Consider the following 11,219-nt stretch of genomic DNA (forward strand, 5'->3'; position numbering starts at 1 on the left):
TAAAAAACTAACACCATCAGAATAATTTCACGTAATCACATGTAAAAAGAAAAAAATAATCAAATACATAATATGCAATTTACTGTTTATTATTTTTGATACTGTTAGGTGACATGTGAAGCATTTCTGGAGGCTGAAATAGTAATTAAGCTTCTCCACCAGAGGCCTCCAATGTGCAAAAGTGAAGAAATGCAGTTTTAAAGGGCCATTGTCTGAAGTCACTCAGCTGCAAACAGCAAGTCATGGCTTCTCAGGGAATTGTATTGTAGACGTGTAATACTACCTTAAACAAACACTTATCATTCGGGGAAGTATCATTGTCATTGGTTTAAACTAGTTTGCATCCATTGAGATGTATGTGTTTCTTATAACATTATCATCGTCTAGTATATACACAATACAAGATAAATTAACTGCAGATAATGTTTATACATGCTAATATATTTCTGAAAAACAAATAATGAAAGCTTTATACATACAGTAAGGCAGAGAATATATACAGAACTAACCTAAAGGTATTAGTATCAAACATCTGTCAAATATTCACACCGCAACAAAACAGAAGAATTCAAAACATTTTGTAGTATATACAAAAATACTTATGCAAATGCCCCTAGGAATATCTTAATAGAAAAAATAATAGGAATCTCATCAGGAGGACATCACATTATATTTTAAACATGCACTTGCCGCATGAGGGTTTTCAGTTCAGCGGTGGGCCACATGTCTAGATGTTTGTTGTTTTTGGGGTAACTGTGAATCACTGAGAAAAAGCGGTTCTTGGTGCAGGGTTACTTGGTCTACTGTGCTCATTGGTCCTCTTTCAGTACCTCAAATTCTCACCTCTTCACCGCAAGCTTGTGTGGTGAGATGTACAGTACACAGTAATCTCAGATGGACTTGCCATTTCACACTTTGGACTCACTCTCTATGTTGGCAATGTCCCCGTTCCTCTCAGTCTGCTGGCTCTTCCCCTGGTTGTCCAGGCTGGTCTTGGTCTCCTGACCCTCCTGTTCAGACTCTGGCAGTCCCTGCTGGCTCAGCTTACTGGCCATTGACCAGGTTAGGGGCAAGCGGGCGCGGTTGACCATGTCAGCCAGCTCTTTGGCACTGCAGGGAGGGGTGTTAGTTTCGTAGATGTTGTGGAAGCTATTGTAGTCCACCTCATAGAAGCCGTCCTCCAGTGTCAGGACTGGTGTGAAGCGGTAACCCCACTTGATCTCGCTGCTGACGTATGAACTCCTCGCCTGGCACGTCATGCCTGGAGACACAATGCAACATTTGAGATTGGTCTAGCTTGAATCAAATCCAAATGACAAAAAACATATTTTCCACTTTCCTTCCCATCAGTCTTAGCAGTATGTCATGTTTAGTGCCGATTCGCTGTTACATACCATTTGTATGTATATATATGTATGTTATACTGGCTAACTTCAGTAGATAGGTTTTAGTTATAATGTAAAAGAAGCTAAAACATCTAAACTGCACCTTTAATACCATTAAAATGTAGCTACATAGGGCAGGTTAATTATTTAATTGAAATGTGTCCTTGGTTTTTTACTGTCATGCAGCCTGATAGTTTTGAACCTGACTAATATGATGAATTCATCAGTGGACATATGTTTTCTTCAGTCTTGGTGATCTGAACATATTTTTATCATCCACTCATTCCTTCACAGTTAGCCCGACTATAAACAAGACAGAAACCACGACTCAATCTCTGTGTCTCAAAGGGCACAGTAGCTTTCAGACACCATTTACTTATTTTTGATATTTATCAGCATCCACTTTGGCTCAGCTGTCTGCAGGAAAGTCCTCTGTGAGACTCCGACAGCTGCTTAAAAACCCATCACTCAGGCATTATGCAAGTGGTTTATTTTATTATGGCTGTCAGTGAGAAAAATTATGCCACTTTCTAATGGATTTAATGCATCTGAACACCATTTCGACTTATTAATATATTTTTATTTGGTCAAAATTTTACGATTGGGTGCTATAAAACTCTTTTCCTCTACATGTCTCCTACTGCAATCACTGCCAATCCAGATGTTTTGGTCATCCTGCTACCTGGCTATGCAGCTGTGCCCTGCAGATCCTCTCAGCTCGGGACATTTTCTCAACACATCTATGCAACACTCAGCTTTCTCATCTGTCTTTGAATTGACTTAGTTGCAAAGGTGACCGAGGACAATCCCCACAGCATCTGTAGGGCACAGATCTGTTTCCAATGCTATGGAGTTGGGAGAGATCCGATATCTACTGACCTAGCTATTGATAGAGATGTATTGTCCCACAGTGGTTTAGATCTGTATAATGGTCTTACTTGCTAAGGAAGTCTGTCTTACCGCCCACACATCAACAATGGTGGGATGAACTCTTTAAACTGTGCCTCAGAGAAAGTCACATAAACTGAGTGCTACTGTTATTGACTGTTTTGTTCCAAAAGTAATTTATTACTTTCTGTGTGGACGGAGAGGGGGCTAGGTATTGTTTTATGCTGTTGATGACGCACTTTGTGTTAGCAATGTTTAGCAGGATTAGTGTTTACAGTTGAGGGAGACACAAATGTGTGTACCAAATTTTGTGCCAATATGTCTTGCTGTTGAGACAGTTCTTGTGAAACCACCAAGTGTGAACAAGTGTCAACCTACCGCTGGCAGGGCTAAAAATATTTCCACGTCATCGTATTGTTTGTTAAATAAAATGAAATTAATAAGGCAGACTGACATGGATTGTAACAACGAAACAGGACTGTGCTGACAAAAAATTAGGCATCTCCAGTAAATCAAAGGTATTTTTTTTTATGTCCTATTTGTAAAAGAGTTCTTGTAGGGTGAAAGGTCCTGTGAAACATTGTTAATAAATAACAATTACTGTAAACATTATTGTAAACTATATCTATCAATATCGGTGTCCAAAAAATATCTGAGGACTCACCTGTGGCCTCCACCATCCCCTCAAGGATCACGACAATCTCCAACTCTTCCTTGGCCAGGTGGGCTTGTGAGATCTCCCAGAAGGGGCTGGTCTGATTTATCTCATGGCAGATGATGAGTGGCGACACTAGGAAGAGCCTGTCGTCTCCTGTGTTGTAACCCACATTTATGTCTGTCTGGTTCAAAGGGATGAACTCCCCTTCCTTGGTCTGCTTAGACTTGATAAGCTTGGCCCTGATTGAAGCCTCCACAATGTGCGAGTTTCGGAGGTCACCAACTCTGAACATCAGGCACAGCCGTCCATCTCTCATTGAGATGACCGCATTGGTGGAAAACACTAGTGTCTCAGCTCGCTTCTTGGGCTGTGAGATCTTAACAAACATGCAACCTACCATGAAGGCATTCACGATAGATCCCAGCACCGACTGAATTAAAAGCAGAAGTATCCCCTCGGGGCATTTGTCCGTGATGACTCTGTATCCATACCCAATGGTGGTCTCTGTCTCAATGGAGAACAGAAAAGCTGATACAAACCCATTGAGGTTATTGACACATGGAGTCCACTGATTGTCTGCTATATGGTCCAGATCACCCCGGAGGTATGCAATAAGCCACCACATGAAGCCAAAGAAGAGCCATGTCACTGTGTACACCAACACGAAGATGAAGAGGTTGAACCTCCATTTGAGATCTACCAGCGTGGTGAAAATGTCTGTCAGATAGCGGTACGTCTCCCGAACATTCCCATGATGGACGTTGCACTTGCCGTCTTTCTGGACGTACCGCTGGATCTTCTTTGTTCTGTCCATTTCTGCCAGTGTTTTAGGCAGGTCCTCACGGGCCTGCTTTGGCAACTTGGGCTGTCTGATGATGGCCGGGCTCTCCACATCCTGCTCCATGGGGTTTCTAGGTGGATTCAAGCCTACTGAAAGAGAAGAAACATGGTGGTAATTAGTAGAAATACGCAAGTGTAGGAACCCTGTTGCTGATTCAAAGCAAGTAGGGATGACGGAGACTTTTTGTGGTGAGACAAATACAATTTCAGGTCATTTAAAATAGAGAAGATTTAAAGAAGATTTAAAATTTCTGAATACGACAGAGGGCTGAAATAGAGAAAAAATAAGCATTTACAAATGTAACCAAATTAATATGGATGCACTTTCAGTTTGAGTGGCAGCTACACAAGGCATGCATGAAGATAATATCAAAAACAATGCAACTCCTACACGGCCATTGTTTCCAGGACCACCACATGAGTTGAATTGAGATTCATCAGTAATACTAAATAGTCTCAGCATGAAACTACACAGTGATGGTAAGGCCGAGGGAAAACGTGTCACCACCCACATCTGCCAAAAGCAAGCTACACTTTGTCACAGTATCTAATGCAGTGTGGAGCGAGTGTGAATCAATGAATTAAGGTTGTAATACTTTGTAGATGTTTTGGAGGCTCCTCAGCACCCACAGGGAAATGATAGTGTGAGGTGACCACATCTGAAAAATAAGACTGACCACTGAAGATACATGAAGGTTCGGAAACAGCGTTAAAGAATATGAACTGTGAGTTACTTTGCCAACCTGATCTGTAGCAGTCTGACCTAGCTTTGTCTCACAAATATAGTACAAGATAGAGTGCAACAAAACATCCAGGACCGCCACTGCTCACCTCTACCTGTGCAGGTGACAGACAATTTCCATGTTGTGATTTTAATGTGGCATGGAAAATTCATGTCACAATAAAAAACAACTCAGTTATTTAAAAAAAACAAAACAAAAAAAACCCTCTAAATTTAACATTCAATTAATTACAGCACAAATCTGTTGTATGTCCTTGTTTGAATTGTTTTAACTTTGGCAACTTTTTAAATCAGCAGCTTGATAACAGATAGGAACAAAAATAGCATTTTGAGTTTTCCCATAAGGTTTGCATGGGGAACTGTGTGTGACAAAATGAAGCATAACATACGGAATGATGAAGTTTATGGTGCAGTCACGATGTGAGTTAAAATACTGTATGGATATTTAGTTTCATGTGTGCTTCCTCCAGGAGATGAGCTGACCTCTGTTAAAGGGAAAATAAATAAAGTACATTCGAACCGTTACGTGATCGCTCTCATGTGGCTGTCACATACAGAGTTTCTTTGTGCCATGCTGTGGACAGATTTCCTTTACTATGCACATTGCCTAAGCTACCATCAGTGTTTTTACCACTGGAACAAATGGCCGTGCTGAAGCCGTTCTGCTCTCCATTCACGGGGGAATATTATGAGCTTGAGCAGCGCTGGTTTCCGTGGCAACGCACAGCTCAGTCTACCAAGTGCTCACAATATAGCAGGAATGTACTGGATGAGGCCACACACGCCATTGGAGAACATTTGTCTGTTTCATCTTGTTTCAGAGGGCCTGAGAAAGAACAATGTGCTGAATGTATCTGCTTTGTGCATAAAGGTGTCATTCATGTAACAGCTGGTAGTTTGTTTTTGTTTCGTTTTGTTGCGCTAATACATGAATATCTGAATAGAAACATGAATATACAGGGTTTTTAAAGCACTTTTGATATGATGGAACTGACAGTAAAAAGCAATAAAAGTCTGTAAGAAGTTGTGATGTCTTTATATAGACAGTGCATCAATTATCATCCAAATCTCTATGAAGCATTTTAGTGTCTTTCAGCTTATTGTTTTGGTTTTGCCACTCTTATTGCATTGTTTTCAACTGAAGCAGTTTTTCAAAGAAAAAGCTCTTTAAAAAAAAAAACTTTCAACCTGCATGGAAAGGCAGATGGACAAAGTTAGCTACTAGCTGTTGGAAACTTTGGCAAATTTAGCAGCTAAAGAGACACATTTCCCTCATTGTGGAGACCAAAACAGAACTAAAAGTGGAGTGAAATGAATGTTAATATGCCTTTGTATCTGCTGCATCAGTAAATGTATGTCTGCTAACATTTTAGACAAGACAACTTGATATACTATGTCAGTGTTGTGTGTTTACAGCTTCCGCTGCTAAATAAATCTGCTAATGCCGGTTTAACTTCTAATGTATTTTACGTATTAATGTTTAATCATCTCTTATGTCTAATGGTTGAACAGGTTGTCACGTAACCTAACAAAAACCAGTTGTGTAGAACAGCCTCTGGACTGATTTATATGTAAAGGACTCGGGTCGAATTTCATGGGAAAATGGAGGATGTGATGTCCATACGCCTTCTCTTTCTGTTTCCCTGTCAACAGTGTCAACAGTGTGAAATATTAGCTAATGTTAGCTTAGAAATTGAGTCCGCTTATGTCAACAAACAAATCCAGAACCCACTACAGCAAAGAGTCCAACACCAAGTCAAAGCTAATGTTAGTGCATATTCTATGAAATATATTCTGATATTGTAGTTTTTGCTGGCTAAGGTTAGCTTGCTTAACAGGAACAAAGTTCTTCAGCTGTTCAGAAACCTATGGGTGACGTCTCAGACGCTCCGTTCATGTTTTGTACAGACCCAGACTTCCCAGATTTAGCCAATGCTTTTATCCAAAGCGACTTACAAAAAAGTGATACAGGCAAGGTACAACCTTGCTCACTTGCTCACTAATGAAGAAGGGAGGATCAAAATTAGAAAGAGTCATAATTGTCATTGTTTGCAGTTTGACATATTTACAGATATTTTTACAGACATCTGTTTTATAATTGTAGTCTATTGAGAAAATACTATTTTTATGCTGCAATACCTCGAGTGGCCACTGGGCAAAATTACCCCGTCCAGTTACACAGTTACGGTTGCTAAGAGGCGACTGGATGATCTCTAATAGGAGGCGGGGTCTAGCAAACAGTTAATTGGATTGTTAAAGCAGAGGTAATATGTAACCAGAGGCCCCTCATGAAATTACTAATGGAAGTAAATTTAATCACTACAGGTTACTGGATACAAGATGGTTTGTTTTACGGATGGTTATACAAGTACGCCTATGCTGAAAACTGTTCTAGGCCTGCAGCAGGAAGTAGTACTGTGTCAGATGACCGTTTTATTTAAAAGAAAGTATCGAGACATATGGACACATTGACACTCATTTTATTCATGATTTATTTCTAGTTCTCTTTTAAATTATCTCCACTGTGTGTGGGAGATTCTTAATCAAGAAGCTAGATCCAGATGTGGCCAAATTTGAGTTGAGGTCCCATGGGGACAGATGCTATTTTTGGGTACACAAACAGATGAGCACAGGCATGTTACAAACAAATTATTTTCCAATCTTACCAAAGTATTTCTCTGTCTGATATCTCAATTAAGAATGGTGGTACTGTAAGTGGAATAAAACTAGCCTCATCTAACATCTGATTCTCAAATATACAGCAAATAAGCCATTGATGTTAATGGTGTGGAAATGGCTCAATATGGTGTATTGATCCAATATCCAAGATCATGCAAGAACATCCACTGTGCTCAGGGCGTTAAAAGATCAGTTCAACTAAACTATTCAAAAAGTAAAATAAATGGTAATGATGTTGAACTGGCAATGTGAATAATATATATATTTTTAAATACACTGCAGATGTTTCACATTAAAAGTCAGGAAATATTTTCAACAACATCCTTTCATGGAGGCTTTTAATGAGAAATATTTGTTCAGGAAGTGTCGAATTTGTCAAAATCAAAACAAGAGTAGATCAGAAAACCGTTGGGCATTTTACTAAAATATGTAGTATTCACAAACAACTCACATTTATCACTATAATAAACCATCATGTCTGCAAATTTAAATTAAGTTAGTCATAGATGGTTTATAATTGTGAAGTGAGTCACCAAGTCTAGAGTAACATTTGTTAGAAAGTCATTAGTAAAGGTCAGTGCTTTATTTATGTAATTAACTGAAAAATGAAGTTGGCAGTACATGCCTCCAGCCTTGAGTAATATCTGTATTCCTTTCAGGCTGCATACAGCTCCAGCAACCTTCACCAACAATGTACTATAGAGCAGCCAGTATGTTGCCTGAGAGGTGAAACTTGGAAAAAAAAAAACCACCAAGCTGCTGTGAGTTCATTGTTTTGTGAACTAAGAACTTTTCTCAGTAGCCAGACAGTAAAAGAACAACATTCAGAGAGACGTTGGTAAGAAACTGTAAGGTGAAGTAAGGACAGACGAAAATAGGATTTTGAAAAGTAATCTCCATCCTCATGAAAATGACACCCGTACAACCTTTAGGCTGCATTTTTCTACGCTGCGCTTGGTCAAACTTTTAAATGACACGGGTTCTGAATCATCATGTAACCAGATCCTGTGTTACTACCACGATCCAGTTCACTACAATGCCTGTCCTGAAGCACAGCTTTCTGCCCTGCTGTGGCTCCAAAGGAGGTAGCAGACTTAAGTGGAAAACACCGCAATCTAAGAACAGCCCTGGTTTGTTTGGAGGAGGAGGCTTCAGTAAGAATTATGTTTTATTAAAGATGAAACGATTGTAGTGGGGAAACAACCCGTAGGCTTTTATTAAACCGCAACAAAAGAAAAATGGCATTTATTAAAAGGCGTTTGAGATTTATTGATTTGATTCAATTTGCTGGTTTCATTAAAGATTAACAGCCTAACAGATTAACTGGATTAATTTCAGATTCCATGATTTTATTAGTGATCAATCTGCTATACTAAAGGGAACACAACACTGAATCTAGTTGTCACTTTTGTATTAATGAGTAAGTATTTCATATGACATACTTTCTGATGCCAATACAAGATATTTATCTTCCAATCCACCTCACATCTCTTCTCTTATTCAAATTGTGTTACTGCAATACATGACACATACTTATCCTTAGATACACTGTACGCACACACTGACCTTGGCAGGGCTGGTTTCAGGTACAATTCAGAAGATATGAATAGCAAACTGCTCTCAAGATAGATTTTTCTAACCCTAGTGGTGATTTTAAGCTTCATTATCTCATGGGGGTTTTTTTTTATGACTCTTGTAGTTGTTTTAATTAATTCTTTGTCAAACGTGAAACGTTATGTCTGCTTTATTGTTGTTTTGGTGCAGTGGTTGTTTTTAGGGATCTGGATCTCATCTACTTGATTAAAAAAAAAAAAAGTTTCATTAATGAATGAAACCCATTCATGTCACAACATAGTAGACGTTTGGGTATGATGAGCTGTACTGTTTCCAGTAAACACTGCTGTAAAATAGGTTTTAATTATGACCAGAAACACAAAAATAATGATTTAGCACTTAGAGGTTGAACAGAATAATTACAGCTGCTGATAAGATAACTATCCCTATCCCCGGTTACTGTGTATCACTTGTGTTTGAGGATTTCAAGAAAAAATCAGCATTTGGCTAAATGATTTTTTTTTTTCTCTTTTGGTTGCTGGGATCAGGTGCATCCGCAGGAAGAGGAGAGCAAACTAACAGGCTGGAGATTTCCCGTTGCCATGGAGATGGAGGTTGCTCCAGATCATAATAATAGCCTCGTACTCTTATAGTTCTTTTTTTTTTCTCTCTTTACATGCACCAGTGTGTTTATTAGCCACGTTGATGTTGGACCTGTGTGGTGGTGGTGGTGGTGATGGTGAGGCCGCGGGCCTGCAGGCTCATACAGCCTGAAACATTTTCTCCAACACCTTCCATCTTCTTCCATCAAACAGGCTCCTTCATCATGTCACAGGAGTCGGGGGGTGGGGGGATGAAATCAGTCATCCGGATGCTCCACAGTCATATTCATATCTAAATGCGTGTGTGTTTCTTGCATGCTCATTATCCTCTTAATTAATCTCTGATTCGCCTTGCACTGTTACGTAACTATCCCCCCCCATATAACAGATGATTACATTTAACAAGCAATGATGAGGATCGCTATACCAGGAACAGGCGGAGGGGAAAAGGTGCATACCTTGTGCAGCAGATCAACGATCACTCCCCGGGTCATCTTAAGCCGTTTTGTTCCCATGAAATGAAGAAGCTCCGCTGAGGAGGTTGGAGGTTGTGATTATCAAATCGCTGTCTGCGAAAACCGACTGAAGGATAGCCACTGATTCCCTCTTTCCTCCATCCCTCTCCTCTGAAAAAGGCATCGGCCGTCAAGCCTCCACCCCTCAGCTGGGAGAGAGACCTAGGTGAACACTGAGAGAGAGAGAGAAAGGAGGAGGAGGGAGACAGAGAGGCGGAGAAATGAGTAGTGATAAGAGTGAATACAACGTATACTTACACACTGCTGCATGTTGAAGATAATGGGCTGTTTGACGACGTCTGTAGTCACTATCTTTTGTGTTCAAGCTCCTTAATTCTTTATCACATTAAATTATTAAAAATATCTCAACAACAGAGGTCAATTCTGGATTAAAACGTCTTTAATAAAAAAAAATTTTTTTTGCAGAGAAATATAAAAAGCTGCATGTGTTGGGGTACCAGTGTGCAGAAAGTCATGATGCATGAAACTGTTTCAAATCCTTTTCTAACATGTATGGCACACCAGAGAGTACTTTATCACATTTTCTCCAGTGGAAAGGCACCCCATAGTGCACTTCAGCTAAATGTACAGTATATACTGTATATAAATATGTTTTTATGTTATTATTTTATAAGTTAGAAATGGATCTTTTATAGGCCTGTATGAACGGCAAACAAAATCCGTTTTCATGTTCATATGGGTATTTTTTTTATCTATTTTTTTTAGCACAACTGCATCCATACATGGCATATTTATCACGACCACCATTTCTAACTCATAAATAAAGCATTCATGTCATCATGTAAGCTGTAATTACAACCCTTTCTTTCTGCTTGCTCCGAACCAGTTCGTGGATATAATATTTTTCCACTTTTCATTCACCTGTGTTGACTTTTTGGTCTTCATTCATCTGTGGCAAAGCAAAGGGTTACCAATACTTTTATACGTATTGCTCATACATAAGGTCAGAAGAAAATAAAAAAAATAATATGAAATATGCTATGTCCTTTTTATTTTTACATTTAGGTCTGTGTGACCTCAATGCAGTTTGTTTGGGAAGCCCATGTTTATAAAAAGATGTTTAATTATGCAACACCATAGACCTGACCAATCAGGGCTTTGATTAAATTTGGGATTTCCCCAATTTATCACCAGACAAACCATCATTTGTCAGGACTGTGTGCCTTGGAGCTCTCCATGGTGCTGATCGACTGTCCACACCGGTGGGAAGTTCCAGCCAATAACCTATCGTGTCTAATCATTGACCTCATCTGTTAGTTAAGACTTATTTAAGACGTCTCATTGAGATCAAAAAGACACATACATGCATACTGTAGTGTAGGGTTGTGAAGTGAA

At 39.3% G+C, this 11,219-nt stretch overlaps 1 protein-coding gene across 2 annotated transcripts; it reads right to left on the bottom strand.

Moving 5' to 3' along the window:
• Window positions 1–327: 327 nt before the first annotated feature.
• LOC104918955 (potassium inwardly rectifying channel subfamily J member 6) lies at window positions 328–10,082 on the bottom strand. 2 transcript variants are annotated; one of them, XM_019265765.2, is made up of 3 exons: window positions 9,807–10,082; window positions 2,938–3,858; window positions 328–1,261 (listed from the first exon to the last, which is right to left on the bottom strand). In XM_019265765.2, the coding sequence occupies exons 2-3, from the start codon at window positions 3,833–3,835 to the stop codon at window positions 909–911; spliced, it is 1,251 nt and encodes a 416-aa protein (XP_019121310.1). In that variant the 5' UTR covers window positions 3,836–3,858; window positions 9,807–10,082; the 3' UTR covers window positions 328–908. The 2 variants fall into 2 exon arrangements, with proteins under 2 accessions (XP_019121310.1, XP_010729148.1); XM_010730846.3 differs by having other exon boundaries at window positions 2,938–3,861; window positions 9,807–10,078.
• Window positions 10,083–11,219: the final 1,137 nt, after the last annotated feature.

Source organism: Larimichthys crocea, chromosome XXII (genome assembly GCF_000972845.2).
Source record: "Larimichthys crocea isolate SSNF chromosome XXII, L_crocea_2.0, whole genome shotgun sequence".
NCBI lineage: Eukaryota > Metazoa > Chordata > Actinopteri > Sciaenidae > Larimichthys > Larimichthys crocea.